Below are 19222 nucleotides of genomic sequence, written 5' to 3'. Positions count from 1 at the left end.
AAGCTCAAATAAAGGCAAAATAATCTGATACTCACGTTATGACTTTTCTTTCTCTCTTAGCGGTATACGTACGTTCGCCTCGTGCGTGGGTGGGCGTCAACCCGTCATCATTGTAAGGAAACTAATAGAGTCTTTGTTAACCCCCGTGTCGCGATGAGACAGAGGAAGCTGACGCAGGGGCACTTTGAAGAATTCTATTATGCTATTACTCTCTCTCTCTCTCTCTCTCTCTCTCTCTCTCTCTCTCTCTCTCTCTCTCTCTCTCTCTCTCTCTCTCTCTCTCTCTCTCTCTCTCTCTCTCCTGACTTTTCCATAATTTCTGAGTGGGAGGGCAAGCCTTGTGTTATTCGGTGCCCTCGAAGAAATTCATCTTCATTTATCTTTTCGACTTTTCTCCGTTTTTACTTTTATTTTCATGTTCTTGGCCTATTATGGCGTTGGTATGCATTTTTGGTGCTACTTTTTTGTTTTGCTGTGAGGCTTGGATAGTAGGTGTCTCTCTTACCTTGTGGGGGTTTAGTTGGTCGTTCCGTGGTGGCATTGGTAGGTTTAGCGACGCCTTTGCAGAGACTCACGCCGGATCCAAGAGCTCCCTGATGCAGGCGCCGTCGAGGGAATGGTTGACAGGAAGCGCGCATGGCTGTTCTTCGACCACTCGATACTGCAACAGTTTGAAAAAGTTCCCTGTGACAACCATCCCTTCACTGTCACTCAACCACCTGTCTGTCTTCTATACTGAGCATGTTTGGTCAGTCTTTGTCTTGAAACCTTGAAATTTCACATCTCTTTTGCTAAAACTGCTTCCGGGTACTTTGTGACGACCTCTCTACTTGTTTGTTTGTATATTTGTTTGTTTGTTTGTTTGTTTGATTTTTTGCTTGGTTGTTTCCTCCTTCTCTCAGGTGTTTATATTGTACAGGCATCTTATCCATCCTTGTACGAGTATGAAGTAATGCTCCAATGCGTGGGGAGGTCCAGCTCATGCAGTCTTATTGAACAGGATGAAGGCTGAAGCTTGCCACTTTACCAACTCCCCCTTTGACGGACTATCTTGACTGACGGATCTCTTGTCCAAATCCTTAGTGTTCCTCCTCTAGATATCTTCCTCTCTTATTTGCACAATTATTGCTCTTCTTGACTTGCTAACTGCATGTCTTCCACCACCTCTCGCGGCCTCGCTGCATGAAAATCTACTCATTTTCACGTTTATTCTGTCCATTTTACGAATGCAAGTTAAACAGTATAAAACCAGTATAGTCCATTTCATCGGTAAACTCTCTCTCTCTCTCTCTCTCTCTCTCTCTCTCTCTCTCTCTCTCTCTCTCTCTCTCTCTCTCTCTCTCTCTCTCTCTCTCTCTCTCTCTCTCTCTCTCTCTCTCTCTCTCTCTCTCTCTCTCTCTCTCCACTTCAGACTAGATTACTAAATTGCGCAATGTTATTTAACCTTCTTGCCCAGTACTTCTTGAGAGCGGCAATGAACAGACCTTATAATTTCTTTACTTTTGTGCTTTTGTCTCAGTTTTCTTCATACGTAAAAGGAAAAGAGTATGTTTGTGAATAAACACTTTCATCATATCATACATATCCTTCATTGTCTCTCGCTGCCTGTGTGGAGACCCGTGCAGACACCAGACATCCTGACCGACACTCAGTCACGGCCGAACCTTCCTGCATCATGCACCAAACCATGCGGGCCGCTCCCTGTGCTTGGTTGGTGTTCTTGCTGCTGGCGCCGAACCTCCTCTCTGCCACCGCCGATAAGTGCAAATCCAGCGACGTAAATCTCAGCGAGGGAGAAGAGAAGAAGGTTGACACATCATATGGAGGATACGTCACCTGGCAGAGCCTCTTCCTGCACCTCAAGGAAGGTTTCAAAGGGATGGACCTCAAAATCAGCGGAGGCAGTGGTGAAGTCATTATGTCGTTCGATGCGGAAATAGAGTGTTTCCGTCAAGGCACCCACTGGTACAAGATGCACTTCACCTGTGGATACACTGTAGACTCCGAATACGTCTGGTGTGCCATTGTGGGTGGTGACTGTCGCTGGCACTGCAGCAAGAAATACACTTCAAACGGCTCTATAAAACTGATTGTGATAGCCAAGGGACCCTCAGAGTGGAAACTGGACACCCCCAATCTTGACACCTGCCCCAGAAGAGATGTCACTTGGCTAACGAGAAATCGTAACCATTCCATGGGCATTGTCGCATGCAACCTGAAGGATGCTGCCATGCCAGGTGATGACTCCACGATGGTGCTTGCAGTGGTGTTGCCGGTGGTGGTGCTGGTGGTGCTGGTGGCGGTGATTGTGATGGTGATGAAGAAAAGCAATTCATGTCAGGAAAGAATACCATGTAAGAATATCATGTGTGTGCCTTTAGTAATAATGATAATAATAATAATAATAATAATAATAGTAATAATAATAATAATGATAATAATAATAATGAATTTCTTTGGTATAGGCAGCCAGAAAGCTGAAAATACTCAAGCAGAACTGAAGTAGTAACATAATACTAATATGAAAATTGATACTAACAATAATAATATGCATGTTTGCTGTGTGAGTGTGTGTGTTCACTTGGGTGCTTTCACAGCAATGTAATCTATATATTCTACGTACACAACTAAAATTTCTTCTTTTCTTCATGATATATTATCAATACTTTCAGCCACTCTTTGGGCACTGGCACCTTCAGTGGGCCTTTTCTCAGTCTTCTTGTTGCCCGAGACCAGAGCCCCTCTAAATAAAAATAATGATAATAGTAATGATAAAACTTTCCTCTTCATGTCAACTTATATAATTCAGTTTGGTGCTTTCCTCTTATCTTGGGCTCCCGTCTGCGGTGTGTGTGTCAGTTGTCGAGGTGCGTAAGACGACAGGTCAAAGGCTTGTGACTCATTAATAAGCTAATTTCATCTGACTGGCTGACTGACGCACCATCCACCCACCCCAACACACACACACACACACACACACACACACACACACACACACACACACACACACACACACACACACACACACACACTTTTGTTATTCTTGGCATTGTAGATACCGGTATTAATATCATCGTTATTACTACTAGTAGTAGTAATAGTAGTAGTAGCGATGGTGGTGATGGTAGTGATGGTGAAAGTAGAAGTAGTAGTAGTAGTAGTAGTAGTAGTAGTAGTAGTAATACCAGGAGCAGTAGCATTTTTCCATTGTCATTCCAACATTAATCCAATATTTATCCTCACTGCAGTTCTCATGCCCACTCGCCACACTCCCCGGATGAGGCCACTCCCCGCTGCATCACCGCCCCTGGCACACACCTGCTGCGGCGCCAAGCAAACCCACACACATTGCAGGACCGCGGAAAGCCGCACCCTTTGTAGCGCCACGGAAACGAGAAGCCACGCCAACAACATCACTGTCAGAGGAATCGAACGCCTCGTCTCCTTGCAGTGGCAGCGAACACACCTACCAAGACATGTCAGATTTGTCCAATTACTACCTGAGTGTTAAGCCCGTGCCGTGCCAAAAGCCAGACGTGGTGGAGCAGTAAGGATGGTGCTTCTCGATCGTGTTCGTCACTGTTGGGAAAGGAAGGGTACAGCTTTCTACTCCTCTGAAGGTGTTTTGCTGGGACACTTGTTGATTTTTTGCTCACTAATTAAGTCAAACTGCCTCATCTTACTCTTCATGAAAGCATTTGTTTATTCTTTACCAGCCAGGTATTAACGGTTTAGTGTAGTGAGTTAGTTTTCTTGGCGTATTCATTTCTTATCCATTGAGTGGGTTAACTTACCTTCCGACACACTTCAGGAAAAACTTGGTCCATTAAGGGTTAAGTGTACTTTGTAGTTTTTCTCGGCCTGTTAATTTCTTGTCCTCTAAATGAGATTTTACCTTCTCATACACTTCATGAAAATCCCTCATATATTCTACGCTAGCCAAGCATTAAGTGTTCAGTATATTCTGCATTATGTATCCTCGGCGTGCTGTCTTAATTGTATGAAAATGATCCTCGGAGGAATGCAGTCAATGGCCAACACTGGTCGTACCTTACTCACTCAAGTTGTTAATCCTAAGCCCTCTGATCTGAAAATCTGTCAACTCTCGGGTCTTGTTACTCGATGGTCAGCACATCAAATGACTCAATACTGAGGACAAACAAAGCACAATGGAAGGCAGTGCATGCAGATGGTGACTCGGGTTGTGTCCATTTCTGTACCTCCTCCTAAACCCTGCTTGCTCACGGGGGACTGTCGAGGAAAGCTTGGTGCTGTGTATTACTGGAAGTGTTGAGGAAAGGTTAGGCAGAAAGATGTTAATATGATAATTATTGATGTTCACTTATAGGAAAGGCTACATAATCAAACAGTAATGAGTCAATATAATACTTACTATTGTTTATTTGTTACCTCATATATACGTGCATATAACTGTGCATAATATTTCCTACCTGTAAAGCGTGAGTAAGCTGATTATGCTGTTAGTCTCCATGCTGGTTAGGTTAGTCTCCAAGCGAGTGTTCCTGGGTGTTCCCAAACCCTCGCCAGCTATCCAGCAGTGTTGTAGTGCTTGCGTCACCCTCACCTGGAGCCTCGTGGTGTTTGCATCTTGCTGTTTTGTCGCCTCTGCTTGGTTGTCGTGGATTGATGTACGTAGATGGGTAGTTTGTAGTGAAGTTGTAACTGTCGACTAAATTTGCTCAGATTTTCTTTCTTTCTTTGTTTTCCTTTCTTTTCCCCTTTTTCTTTGCCTTTTTCACTTCCTTTATTTCTTTTATCTTTCTTTGTTTTACTTCCGGTCTTTTGCTTCTTTTTTATTTATTTTTTTTACTTTTTTGTTCTGTCCTTTCTTTTTTATATAAAAGTTTATATCTGATGTATATGAATCATGTGAGACATTTTACTACTACTACTACTACTACTACTACTACCACTACTAAGACCGCTATGACAAATCTGGGAGTGGCGTCACGTCCTCCCAGCAGATGGCTGTGCTCTGTGTCATTGTGTGAAACGATCAGCGTCACACGATTATGTTTCTTCTCCGTGGCTCTGTAGCTGAGTAATCGTTAGTTGAGCGTCATGTTCACTGAGAACCTTAAATCGTTGCTTCATTGTTTAATTATGTGTTTCCTCCATCTATTCTACTTGTTCTTATTTTTTATATTATTATCACTACTACTACTACTACTACTACTACTACTACTACTACTACTACTACTACTACTACTACTACTACTACTACTGCTACTACTACTACTCCTGCTGCTGCTGCTGCTGCTACCACCATTATAATGATCTTTTACGTATTGGTGTATTCTTAATATTATTGGTGTTATTTCCGTGTGTGTGTGTGTGTGTGTGTGTGTGTGTGTATATATATATATATATATATATATATATATATATATATATATATATATATATATATATATATATATATATATATATATATATATATATATATATATATATATATATATATATATATATATATACACACACACAGTTTGTATGTCACTTATATATATATATATATATATATATATATATATATATATATAAGTGACATACAAACAAACTGTAAAGCTTCTACATATTTTTATATTATTATTAGGTATTTTTTTTAATGCAGACGTTCTGAAACATTTTTGTGTCCCTCAACTACTTTTAAAAGGTTCTAATTGAAGTTACTTGGGTTTTCAAGGAAGTTTTCAAGGTTCTGATGATAAATTAGCAAGGTCTCTACATTACTAACAGGAAAAAACACTCTTAAGAACGCGACTAATCATCTCGGTGGGCTTTGAAAATAGTCGTGGTGAGAGCAAAGCGTTTCAGAATACGAGCCATAATAATTATTTTCACGTAGTGTTTTGCGTGCCTTATGGCCCTTCGAGCTTTCTCTCATGCTGGCATGGGCGGCGTGAGGTGACTAAAGCTTGGAATATTATAGCGTTGTCTCCTTTACTGTTTTCCACGCTGGATTTTCTTCCATAGTGCTTACAATAAAAATAATTTAATTGGCCATTTTACATATCTCCTGTTTGCAGAATTAAAATAGTAGGGATATAATAATGTTACTTTAGATTTTTTTTTTTCTTTGTTGAAATACGGCTTTACATATCAAAGCTATATCGGAATTGTCGGTGTAAGGCAAACTACTCCAAAGATGAGGGAATACATGATAAATTTATGAACGGAAATAACAGCTAGATAGATTATACGGGAACTGCCACGTGGACGCTTAATGGCTTGTTACAGCTTTTCTTTTATTCCTTAGCTGAAACAGTATTGGAACCTTCCTTCCGTATTCCACCGTCCTACGTCACCACGGCCGCCGAGAAGAACTAGGGTGGGCAGAGGCAGCACTGCAACAGGGCACAGTAACACGATGTGGAGACTGTCATACCTGACAGGAAGTGTTCTGTCTTTACGTGATAGCGCAAGGTTGGCTGTGTATAGAAGAGCAACAAACAAGTAAAAAATCCCCAGCGTTTGTGTCTGAGGTAAGTATTTGTGGTGTTGGTGACGTGGTAGGTTGCCTGTTGGGTGAATCAGACCGGTGTTTGTTGCTGATAGAGGTTTATAGTCACTTGTATCTTCATGCACTCCTTACGTATCATGAGTATTGTGTGTGTGTGTGTAGGTATTTCAGTGTCCACTTGCGTCTTGTGATGTGCAGGGAATTTAGGGTAAGTGTGTGTTGGTCGTGTTTGTTTTTTGTTTGTCCAAGTGTCTCGTTAAGTGCGAAACGCCTCGGTCTTGAGTTCATTCATGGCCGCGTCCCACCACTGCCCGTCACTCTTGCTAATTACTGTCCGGTGCTACAAGTTCTGTGTCTTTACTCGTGAATCAAGTTTTTAATTTCATTGGTAGAGGAAGCCAGCCAGAGATAGTGATCGTCCCTTCTCATGTAGGATCTTGCCTTGTGTTTAACTTAAGTGTTTATTATACTCCTATCGCATATTCAGCTGGGAGTTGAATCCATGAAAGAGCATGCTTTTCTTTGGCCAAGCACTCAGATGGGAGGGTCAGTGTAGCCCTGCAGGATCGGTCTGGAAGTCATAGATTGAATTGGGGCAAGTCTGTACATCTTGCAGGCGCCAACGCGTACCAGGCAGAAGTAACATTTTACAAGGGTAATTTTAAAGACGTGTCAGTCTCTCTCTCTCTCTCTCTCTCTCTCTCTCTCTCTCTCTCTCTCTCTCTCTCTCTCTCTCTCTCTCTCTCTTTCTTTTATGCTGTTTGACATCCACATTAATGAGTTAAACAAAAAAGCAATTGGTATTTTGATGTATATCAGCAGAATAGGTGACAAATTAGATAAACATACCAGAATTATTGTTGTACAGACACTTGTTCTAAACTTAATTGAATATTGCATTAGAATATGGGGGTCTACAAGCGACACGTTAATATCTAGTGCACAGAAATTGCAAAATTTTGCCGCAAAAGTAGCAGTGGGAGGAGTAAAGAAATATGACCATGTATCTCCATGTTTTGAGGAACTGAAATGGTTAAGATTAATACAAACATGTTTTTGATGTAGGTGTCACTATTTTTAAAGTTTTACGAGGATTTTATCCAGAATGGTTTTTAGCCTTAAGCACCAGACAAGCAGTCACTAGCAGCATCAGCAGACACAGGCACAGCTTGTATGTGACGCGTTCTAAGACACACAGTGGAGACAGACGCACTGCTGTACTGGGAGTCAAGCTGTGGAACGCTCTCTCGACCTTCCTCACACATGCGCCCTCTCTTAACATTTTTAAAGCTAGACTTAAGGATTTTCTCCTAACAAGTAATGTTTAAGATAATTTTTAAAGAAATGTTACCTTTTTTATGTCTGTTATACCTTATACTCGTATTCTTATTTTATGTATATGAATGTATTGTTTAATCATGTGTTTTTCATTCTACTGTAATTACTGAATATTTATTGCAATTTGAGTAATAACCACATCTGTGGATAATAAAATATCTGAATCTGAATCTCTCTCTCTCTCTCTCTCTCTCTCTCTCTCTCTCTCTCTCTCTCTCTCTCTCTCTCTCTCTCTCTCTCTCTCTCTCTCTCTCTCTCTCTCTCTCTCTCTCTCTCTCTCTCTCTCTCTCTCTCTCTCTCTCTCTCTCTCTCTCTCTCTCTCTCTCTCTCTCTCTCTCTCTCTCTCTCTCTCTCTCTCTCTCTCTCTGTGTGTGTGTGTGGTGTGTGTGTGTGTGTGTGTGTGTGTGTGTGTGTGTGTGTGTGTGTGTGTGTGTGTGTGTGTGTGTGTGTGTGGTTATGTGCTTCTTAATCCCTTCTTCAGTTCCCTCCTGCAAGCTGTAGTAACATGCCGCCAAGTCGGAGATGGTGGGTCTTCCACAGGATGGCTTTGGTGATGCTTTTGAAGGCTTTTAGTCCTGCTGTTCATATTCCTGACAGAATTATAGTGGTTTGACCTGTAGTTCACCCACTAGTTGGTGTGGTGTTTGTCTCGTGTGTTGAGGAGGATGCTATTGGATGTGACGGGAGTGTTCATTCCCCTCCATGTCCATAGGTTTCCCACTAAAGGTTGACAGAAGTACAGTATTGTGTTCAGGGGGGAAAGGAATTACCTATGTACAATATGTAATCTGTTATCCAGCACATGGTAGCCAAGACCTTACCAAGTAATGTATCATTACCTCCCTTAGGCTCCTCCAGTGCCCATAAACCAATTAATAATCCACAAAAAATATTAGTGTTATGTTGTACAGTAATGGTATTAATAATACACAATGAAGAACAGGGAAATTATAGGGTAAAAAGCAATGCATTAAAAGTTTGAATTTACAAAATGACTAAGACAAAAAAATAAATAAATAAATAAAATAATAAAAAAATAAATATGAAAAAATAGTATACTGAACATAAGCTAAAACAGTCCAAGGCACTCACTAAAACCGCATACTTTAAGGATAGATATTATAGTCTTGTTTATAATTGTCTTAAAGGAGACCCTTCCACAATGTGTGCTGTGTACAACAGGGAGTAAAGCCACATGTTTGACAAAATACCTCCACAGCTGCCTGCTTACTATTTTAACAGGATTTGATAATGTCATAAGCCAGTTCATACATCCTTATGCTTCAAGTTGAGATAATTTTAAAGGGACCTCCTTCCTATTCAGATTGTAATATTGTCCCTAGTGTCTCACATATTTAAAATTCAATCTGACTGGCTGCTGTAGTTGATGTCACAGGTATCTCTTATTGTAATTGGTTCATGTTAGACAGGGGTTCTCAACCTTTTGCAAGCTGGGCCCCTCCAAAGTTGGTTCAATGCAGTTGGGGCCCTATTCCTCCAGTGCCACCCACTAAACCCCCTCCCCAACTATGCCACCATAGATAGATAGATAGATAGCTGCATCTCCTTTGTACTACAGTAAAATCCCTCTCATCCGGCATTCGAGTATCCGGCAGCTTCAAGTATCCGGCACATTTTTCCCCAAGCATTAAAATCAATAAAAAAATCAATGTGTACTCATAAAATCGATTAAATTATGATTAATTATGAGGACGGCACAATCCCCGAGTTCCAAAAACAGTTTAATGTTTAAGGATGCGATATTCATGGCTTCACTTGCTTGGCTAGACGTTAAAAGGCAAACGTTGATGTGATGTTGGCGCAAATTGTACCCTTTGATGATGTATGATGATGAGGATGATGAGGAGTTTGAAGGGTTTGTAGGTGGCATGAAAAATTCTGTGGTGAGCGAGCTGAGGGAAATGGGGGGAAATGTGCAACTTAAAGTGACAGATGAAGCGTTACAGGAATGGGTGGACATGGACGAAAATCAGGCCATAACATTCACTCTCACAGACGAGGAACTTATCAACGCTGTAGTAGAAGATTATTTAGAGAAAATTAGTGATGATAGTGATGATGATGATGATGATAATGAGCCTAAAGTAACTTGGGAACAGGCTGCGAAACACATAGCTGGCTTTGTCAGGTTTCCTGAGCAGTGTACATACATGTCAACCCGAGATGTTATAGCCCTTCACTGCATTGAGAATGAGTTTTTGCTGCAAAGAAGAAGGAGCTGCAAACAAGGAGATATTAGAAACTATTTTAAAGTAGCTTGTAAGGAAAAAGAAGTGGGGCAAACAAGTACAGAATCTGATGATGTTGATGACCCGGAGGGTGTTGAATGAGAGGTGTGTGGAGCGAAAAAGTGTCACAAATACTCGTACATTTTCATATCTATTGTATGCTATACATGTTGGCTAATATTGAATAAAGCAAATAAGTGTATACGTACTTTATTTTCGTAACCCATCAACTTATTTATAAGAGGAAAGTATTAAAGAGAATGTTAGTACAGTAGTATTGTGTTGGTGAGTGTGAGGTGGCAGCGCGGGTGGCGACGCGCGGCACGGCGATCAGCTGATCTTTGTTATGGTAAGATGCGTGAGTGTAGGGTGGTGATTGTGGACATAATTTCACTTCTATTCAAGTATCCGTTGATGCCGGATAAGAGGGATTTTACTCTAATAGCTAGTGAGTCCATGATTTTCTGTGTTTTTTCCTCCTCCCATCCTAAGCTTGCATCCTCCCCTTTCCTGGGAGAGTGTTCATGCCCCCCAAGTTGAGAACCACTGATGTAAGACATAATCTCAGAAGAAGACTGACTGAGAGCGGTACAATAGTGGAACTGGGTGGGCAAGTGGGATGGGAGGTGTCGAAGGGACGCCACCTTGTGCTTCCTCTATGGGAATTTTCCATGACGTTGAAACTATGGAAATTTTCCATGGGTTGTTTAAAACTGTAACTATGTCAACGTTTATCATCACTAAAAGTGCAAAACATCCTGAAAGATTAATTTATTCATTGTGATCTTAGCTTGCACTGTTATTGTGGAAATATTGTCAGTCTTATTTTATCCTTGATAATTATTTTGTACTGATGTTCTTAGTATGAGTATATTGTACTATTCCCTCCCCAACCATAAGGGTGATTCTTATAAATTACCATGGTAAATCTTCTTTTGAAATTAGATTCAAAGGAATCTTGGCATGATATACAAGAGGTAAAAAAGTTATATTTTTTTATAATCTTTATTGCACATTAGTAAGTGTAGATGTTTAAGGGGATGAAGGAAATGTCTGGTTCATAGAAATAAGTCTTTACTAAGAGCACCTGTAGGTTGGACATTTAGTTTTGTCATTAACTCTTGGTAGCACTGTCTGACCAAGCAGCAGAACTCCTTCACATTGGAGAATGTCCTGTTTCACCTGCAAGAAAAGCTTAGGCAACAAGGTGTTTTATATTAGGATTGCAGCATATTATTTTGATGGCTTCTTGCAGTTTCCCTTTTTATCTTGCACAACAAGTATCATCTGTATGCTTGTGCAAACTGTAATCCTATCAGTCACTCCAATTTGTTTCCTCTAAATTCAGCACTCATGGGTTTTGTAAGTGTTAACTTACCAATACCAACCCCACTGACACAGCAAGGGGACTGAGTCATGACACTTTGACCTGTTGACACGATAGTGTTGGTGGTGGATGGGGATGCAGGTCTCTCCAAAGCAAAGGGAGGGGGAGGGGGTCATGTAAGAGTTTGTGTCCTATAGAACAAGTATCTTTTTGCTGTAATTGAAAAGAAGATTGATTGGATGCTATGGCTGTGTGAAGATATAAACTAATTGGAATATTGTAATCTCTGAGTTACTACATTTATTTATTGTCATTACTGGCTGACTGCATGGCCAGGACTCATCTGCTTATTTTCAGCTTATAGTATTGTAGATTTTTTTCATAAGGTCATGTCATTATTATGCTAAATAGAAGGTAATATCTCAGTGGAACCTGGAACATGCTACTTGTGATAGTTTTTTTTTTCTTACTATATGCTGTGGTCTGTTAACTTAATACCTCCCTCATACCCTTGCCATTGTTAATACCAAACCAGGTTAGGAATAAGAAAGATTTCCCAAGACTTTCAGTAGAAGAACTTGGTACCATCAAAACCAAATTTTGGAAACAGCTGTCAGAAAATAATAATTAGATCTGTACAATAATTTATGCCTAAGAAATTGTAGCTCTTTTCAGACAAGTCTGACCATGTCTGAAATGTGGAATGTTTGTAGTTAGATGGATTTTGCATTTGGTGAACCAATGTTTAGGATTCCTGTTCTTATTGCATGATTGTGCTTATCAGATAGGTGTTTTTTATTATTCATTCCAAAGCAGATTTTGTACATAAAGTGGCTGGTAAGTAGGAAATCTGTAGTGCTCCTTTGGTCTCATCTGCTCCAGGTTATGTATTTTGCCAGAATTATAACACTGAATATCTGAGCAGGTTTAGTACCATTTGATTAATATTGCATTTCATTTCAGCATGCAATATATTCACATTGCTGCCGAAGATCCCAAGGAGCAGTAGCAGCACCTTGGCCCTGATGTTGATTTTCCCTCTTGTTGGGTAAGAATGATTTTGTCCATTTGTTGAGATCTGCTATTTGGGTATTTATATCAGACCAGTATTTTTGCTATGGTTTGACGAGATGAGGCACATGCATGCATGCACACACACTTGTTCCCTAAGACTTAATTACATTGTAGGTCTTTAGGCATGTTAATGAGATCATCTTTATTTGTACTTTGTGGCGTCATTGTCATGGTTTTTGCACAACAGGGATGCCACCCCCTGGATACCAAATTGTAACTGCCATGCAGACACACACTTTGAGCCTTAGTATATTGCAATAAGAGGTGTGATGCATGGTAATCTCACTTTAAGTACTGCATGCAAAGTTTAGTGGTATGAATGCATCACAAAGCCCACTTTGCATTAAATGTAAGCCTAGTTGTGTGTGAAAGCTGCCAGTACCAGTAACTCCTTGGCTTCAGGTTATTCAAACATGAAGACTATTTACATTTATTTTTGTTGTCAGTTTAACAGAAATGATCTCACTGAAAACGAGAAATGACCACCAGGTTTATGAAACATCCCATGACATCAACTGACCAGCCCCACACCACACACCCACCCACTGCAGGCTGGCCACAGCATTCCCAGTGACTCATCTTGGTTAATACTGACACATGACTTGCTTTATTCCCCTTTTAAAAACACTGAGCAAATGCAAATAATACTTTTACCACAAATAATTATATACCGACAGCAGTGAGTGTGTGCCTGTCTTAAAAATATGTACGTATATACACATACTCCTGTACCACACTTCTCAACACACAAGGTGATTATGAAGTCTAAAGCCTGACTTACGTTGCTTCCAGTAAGTAAATGACTAACACAATGACAGGTTTATAATTGAGTGTTGTCAGCGGGCATCTTCTTTCTCTCTCTCTCTCTCACACACACACACACACACACACACACACACACACACACACACACACACACACACACACACACACATACAACCTCGTCACAACACTGTCAAAAACAAACCCTTGGACGCGGTTTTCTTAAGATTAAGATAGACTCAATAGACTCCATTTACTGCCAAGGATATTCAAGGTACATCTGTGAAAAGTATGCCTCAAAACCTCAAACTGTGTAAATAATACAACACACGCATTTTTACGTATAAAAATACAACAATAACAATAATAATAATGACCATATAATTAACAATAAAAACTAATAAAATTAAATAATCTATTTGCTGCAATGTATATTAATTAAATCTCAGTTTTTAATTCAAAACTAAAAACCAAAATAACCCATGTTATAAATACTTGTAACATAAAATTTACTTAATGTATGACAAAACTGAGTATATTATCTCCTTTAGGGCACAAAGCATACCTATAAAAATGATCAAAAATGCAATATAAAAATGATTCATGAATAACAGTATCTCCACTATCTTGCCCACAGCTGACTGACAGCAAGACTTCCTCTACGATGCCACCAAACCCTCCTTCCTTGAGCAGGCCAAGAGGAAACAATACCAGACCAAAGTCAGTTCTCTGGAAGGTCCTGCACTGCAACACTTGCACAAACTTTGAGTTCAACATACTGGACTCAACAGGGTGCCACACAGTCTGTCCACCCCAGGACCCTGGCATGGCCCACTCATCATGTGTGTGGGTTTCTATTTCACAGTGGACCAAATTATACACAATCCCACCAACACTTCACATCCCACTGAACTATAATGGATGATGATGCTCCACCACACTCCCACTTGGAGGAGGCACTCCAGCTTGTCAGCCACACCACTAGACACAAGCAAGCAATGTCTCCATCTTGCCCACACTGTTCCTGAGGGTCTGGCCACACAGCTGTTGCTGCTATTGCTGCTGAACACACCATGCACTCAGGACATGGAGGAGCAGGGTAGGCAAGGGGAGCCCATCTGTGTCAGCACACGGTCCAACCACTGAAGTGGTCCATTGAGGTGCAACTCTATCCAGCAAGGAGTGGAGGTGACCGTCTGCCTTCTGTGTAAAGGAGGACAAGGGGATGTTACATGGCTGTCAGCAGCAAAAGGAAGGCCTTAGGCCAACAGTCTTACCTCAATGAGGAAAAACATTTAGAAACTGGATATTTGTAATTACAATTGATTCTCTATAACCATGAATGAAATTAAGACTCCTTCATTTTAAGCACTGAATAAACTGACATGCTTCTTATCAGTCTGCAAGGTCCACCCCTGGTCTCACCTGTACTCTGCACCCCAACCCTTGACAAATGAGATGCGAATGGTGCACATGCGTGTAAGCTGGTAGACGGCCTCAAAGCCCTGGCTCACACTCTGGCCCAGCTGGTGGGCAAACTCCTGGTTGTTGAAGATCTTCAGGTTACATCCTGTAAGGAAGGAGAGAGGAGGATGAGAGCTCAGCATACACATCACTCTTCCTTCTGCATTTATATAATCATTTGCACCTTGGTTGCTTGTTTATTGTGTTATGTCTGTGTGATGAATATTCTAATGGGATTCACACCCAAATACTGAGCAACATATCAGCATATTTGCTTGCTATGCATAAGCAAACAGAAGCACTGCTGTTCGAAAATTCTGTGATGGTATGCAGATTACCTTGATAAGTATCTACATGAAGTAATTCCAGATAATAACAGCTTTCCTTCAATAACTTTAAAGTGGAAAATTAATTATTGCAAGTCAGAGGAATCACTTACAGTGCATCCCATACATTTTCTTTCTAATGCAAGTGTTCCTAGATGCTGCCAGACACACTTGCTTGAGACAAGTAGCAAGCATGAGCAGGACTATCATGTGGTTGAGTGTATAGGAGTCATGGAAATATCAAGTTACAAGCATTTTAAAAGAAGTGTATAGGAGTCATGGAAATATCAAGTTACAAGCATTTTAAAAGAACTAGTGCCCTGGATAACTATCAGGCAAAAGGATCTACCTGGTGGGATCTTCACCACTGTGGCGGGGTGCCACCCATACCGCTGGTTGCAGTTAGGGCTCTGCACAAAGATGGAGGAGTCGGAGAGACACTCGGCAAACACCTCCCCGCCAATGTAGTAGAGGCGCACACCCTTGCCAATGTGACGCCGTGTCTGCTCCACCACTGGATTGCGATTGACATTGGACAATAAGCCCAAGCAAAATCGCTCACTGTTGCTGGGGTCTGTAGAGGAAGGGGGAGCAGTGAGGTTTGATGGAGTCCTTTGTATAAAACAGTGGTTCTGAACCTTTTTGGGTTGCGACCAAAAATCCTGTCTAGATTGACCATGGTGACCCATATACCTTAATAAAAATTCAAATTATATATATATATATATATATATATATATATATATATATATATATATATATATATATATATATATATATATATATATATATATATATATATATATATATATATATATATATATATATATATATATATATATATATATATATATATATATATATATTGAGGCAAGAGTAGATTTTTTTTTCCCCCACAATTAAACTGTCTTGTCTCTGATTTTATTTAACCTTAAGTCATTGTATTCTATACATGGGATTAATACTTCAATAACATTTCGAATATGTATACTAGAGAAAAAAATGTGCACGTTGGGTTGCAACCCACTGAAATGGCTTGGTGACCCAACTCTGTGTCACGCCCCAGGGGTTAAGAACCACTGAAGAGCAATTATTGTGCATTGTCAGTACACGTGCCTGACACTAAAGTCTTCTCCATATATTGTGATCATTAGTGTAGTGTCTATTTACACGTCAGGATTTATCTTATTTAAATGTCGGGATTTGTTAGATTTGTTACTTGTGTACATCTTTAATGCGCAAATATTTAATGATCACTAACTACGTGGCCTCACAAACGCTGTAGATATAGTACTCAAAAGAATTATATGGTGCATTCATGAAAGTGTGGAGACATTACTTGTAAACTGTGTTTTTAGAGGTATGTTAAGAAGTTTTGGCATCTGCATGATGCCATGTTGCCACTAGGCTCCTGCCTCAATCTGATTCTAGTGCACTTTTTCCTGGGCATCCACTAAAGTTGTATTTTCATGACCCCTGGTGTGTGCTCAGAAGCCCAGTTGAAAGACATAAGTGCACAGCAGGGGTAAAAACCAAGGCTTTATGCACAGAAAAACTTTACTACATCAGCTAGAGTAGAGGGCCTGTTGTCATACTAAAACACAGTGAAGTGAAATTTAATTCCTATCTCAATGCTTTGACAAAAATATCCAATTTTTTTTGTTGAGTACTGTATCGTCATGTATCAGATGATTTGTGTGGCAGGAAGATAAATTTTTTGTTTTAATATTAAAGGATTGAAGACCAGAGAGAGCCTACATGAATGCTTGGGAGACAGCAGGTATACTGATTATACCATACATTACAGTACATAGTGAGTGGAAAGTGGTGATTTCTCTTGCAGAAGTGAGGGGATGGTATCTTTCACTATACCATGTGCCTTCTTTTGTTTTTCATCTATTTCACCCAACGATGATGCTGGGCTTGGGACCCACTCTCCGTTGTCCATCTCTTGCACTCTGACTAGTAATGGGGATTTTTGGTGGTGTTTGCATCCTAAAAGGTGGCAAGGTTTGTGTACTTGTGGCAATTAAAACTAAGCTTAGCTTAACCAAAGTCAAGTCCATTTGTAGGGAGCACTCAGAGGTTTGCATAGTGAAGGCATTATTGCCTGAAGGCTCTAAGGGCTATTTCATGTTCCCATGATACTCCCACTTAATATGAATACCTATGTTGTCTGGGCACATTGTCTTCATTACGTAACATGAATTACAACTGGTGCTAAATTATCAAGTGGAAACACTCTGGGAACATACAGCATAACATCCCTCAAAGCACTCACATTACATTACCCTCCCATCCAGGGGGTGCTTCATATAACTAAACTTAATCAGTTGAGCTAAACTTTGTTCTGGCTGCCATTCATCCACATAAACCCAGCTGCCTCTAGTAAGCAGATTAATGTTGCACCTGTGAATCCCCATCATCAATAAGAAAAAAGGAAAAATGGATGACAAGGGTGAGTGGGTCTCAGGCCAGCACCAACACTGAGTACATAATAATGATGAGAAAGAATACATTGGTAAGGGAGAAGACAGCAAACTTCACTTGTGAAAGAGATGAGCCACCACTATTATCTTAATTACAATTAAAGGTTCAACCTAGTACTCCACTTTCTGGAAATATCAACCAGGTAAAAATATAGACAGATTACATTTCACAAAACAGCAGAGCCCTATGAACAGTGTATCAACTTGGTATACTTTGACAGATTACAAAACACCAGTCCATGAGTTGGGTGTCGCACTGATATATTTTGATATTAAAACACTGAGCCATATGAACCAAACAGCATTAACATTGGAAAATCAATATAATCAATGAACAGTATCAGTCTGGTATGTAACAATAGACAATATAGAACACAGCCATAGGAATTAAACTGCAGCAATGTTGGAAAATAAATGAAAAAATAAAGCTCACCTGTAAAGCCGTCCACAGTGAGGGAAGGCTGCGAGGCGTGGAAGGTCTCTCCTACTCTTGTGTTCAGCTCATAGTAGGAGATGGAGCACCAGAAGGCAGGTTCGCAGTAAGTGATCGGCTGTGCATCAAGGGGCGGCGATGGCGACGTGGGTATCATGCCTGCTGGAAAAATGCAATGTAAAATATCTTGCCAGGATGGGATGCCGCTGCCTACTCCCTCCCACCATACCCACCTCTACCCAATCCTACCTACCACACCACAGAGCCGACAAGCATCACCACTGCTGCTATCCCCAAGGAAAATCCTCATTTTTTTATCCCTTTCCAATTTTTTCATCCCCACCCCCGCCTCCCCCCAAAAAATCTTTTCATCCACATCCACAAAAAAATCAGTTCCATCAGAACCACCCCGAGATATTTTCCTTTATATGGATGTGAAGTACATCATCACTGATGGATATTATCCAGCATCTTCTAATCACTGGGTTTGGCGTCCAACAAGTGGCCCCTAAAAAAAATAATACTCAGTGAATTCGTGAATACAATACTGTTCCAGCCAGAGGACACGGGAAGAAATAATGTTGCTCCTAAGGATTAAAATATGATACAGTTGGTGGATGAAAAGAATGAGCTTTAGTGGATGTTAACTTTCTCTGGAATCCGTCACACCTTAAAAAATAAATAAATAAATAAAATAAAAATAGTGCGTGTGTGCTTAGTTGCGTTCAGCCGTTGCAGCAAGGTGTCTGGCGCAAAAACAGGTCAATGGTGGCGACTTAAGTTGGGGAACGCGCTACTTCTACTGAAAAACTACCATGCACGGAAAACTGCTTAACAAAGTCCTTTAGGACGCGAGTCAACCACAGCAGGCAGATGGAGGGTGGAACCCCATCAGGGAGGCTCCACGGTACTCCTGATGCGGCACACGACGCTCGGCGCGGGTGCAGTAATGGAACGCGTTATTTCCTGTCCAAGCAGAAGGCAACGGGTCCGCGCGGTGCATATTCCCTTGTTGGAATTTGAAGTATTTCATCGGTGGCTTCCTGATTCTGTCTTCTGCATTTTTCTTTTGGGATGTCAGCTTTGTTTGCTTCAGGCTGGATTAATTAAAGTGGCATTATCAGCTGCTTTCATATGCTTCATGCTATACTGATTAGGAGGGAGTGTATCACTTGTGGTTTCCATCCTGTAGTACAAGAATGAGAAACAGACAGAACTTGAAGCGGATGACGTGGCGGGATGGGGAGGGAGAAGGTGTGCTGTAATACAAGGGAAG

The 19222-nt window shown here is 40.6% G+C and overlaps 2 protein-coding genes and 1 long non-coding RNA gene across 7 annotated transcripts in view; 2 read left to right on the top strand and 1 right to left on the bottom strand.

Moving 5' to 3' along the window:
• Positions 1–14629, top strand: part of LOC135104784 (uncharacterized) — a 43449-nt gene extending 28820 nt beyond the window's left edge. Inside the window, exons 2-4 of one of the 2 annotated variants that reach the window (XR_010270538.1) lie at positions 6281–6506; positions 12362–12446; positions 13872–14629. This is a non-coding gene — a long non-coding RNA (uncharacterized LOC135104784). Of the gene's footprint in view, positions 1–5557; positions 6507–12361; positions 12447–13871 lie in introns of those variants that run through there. The other variant, XR_010270537.1, reaches the window with a different exon arrangement.
• Positions 1616–5306, top strand: LOC135104777 (uncharacterized). 2 transcript variants are annotated; one of them, XM_064012363.1, is made up of 2 exons: positions 1616–2237; positions 3249–5306. In XM_064012363.1, the coding sequence occupies exons 1-2, from the start codon at positions 1676–1678 to the stop codon at positions 3509–3511; spliced, it is 825 nt and encodes a 274-aa protein (XP_063868433.1). In that variant the 5' UTR covers positions 1616–1675; the 3' UTR covers positions 3512–5306. The 2 variants fall into 2 exon arrangements, with proteins under 2 accessions (XP_063868433.1, XP_063868432.1); XM_064012362.1 differs by having other exon boundaries at positions 1625–2354.
• The window catches only part of LOC135104781 (mothers against decapentaplegic homolog 3-like), an 82697-nt gene continuing 76365 nt past the window's right edge, over positions 12891–19222 (bottom strand). For 2 of the 3 annotated variants that reach the window (XM_064012366.1, XM_064012369.1), the window contains exons 4-7: positions 17947–18108; positions 15374–15598; positions 14660–14804; positions 12891–14437 (exon numbers count right to left, since the gene is read on the bottom strand). In XM_064012366.1, the coding sequence (XP_063868436.1) occupies positions 14314–14437; positions 14660–14804; positions 15374–15598; positions 17947–18108 (656 nt within the window). In that variant the 3' untranslated portion in view covers positions 12891–14313. The remainder of the gene's footprint in view (positions 14438–14659; positions 14805–15373; positions 15599–17946; positions 18109–19222) is intronic. The other variant, XM_064012367.1, reaches the window with a different exon arrangement.

The sequence above is a fragment of the Scylla paramamosain genome, chromosome 11 (assembly GCF_035594125.1).
Source record: "Scylla paramamosain isolate STU-SP2022 chromosome 11, ASM3559412v1, whole genome shotgun sequence".
NCBI classification, from domain to species: domain Eukaryota; kingdom Metazoa; phylum Arthropoda; class Malacostraca; order Decapoda; family Portunidae; genus Scylla; species Scylla paramamosain.
This window is presented reverse-complemented; position numbering and strand designations above follow the sequence as displayed.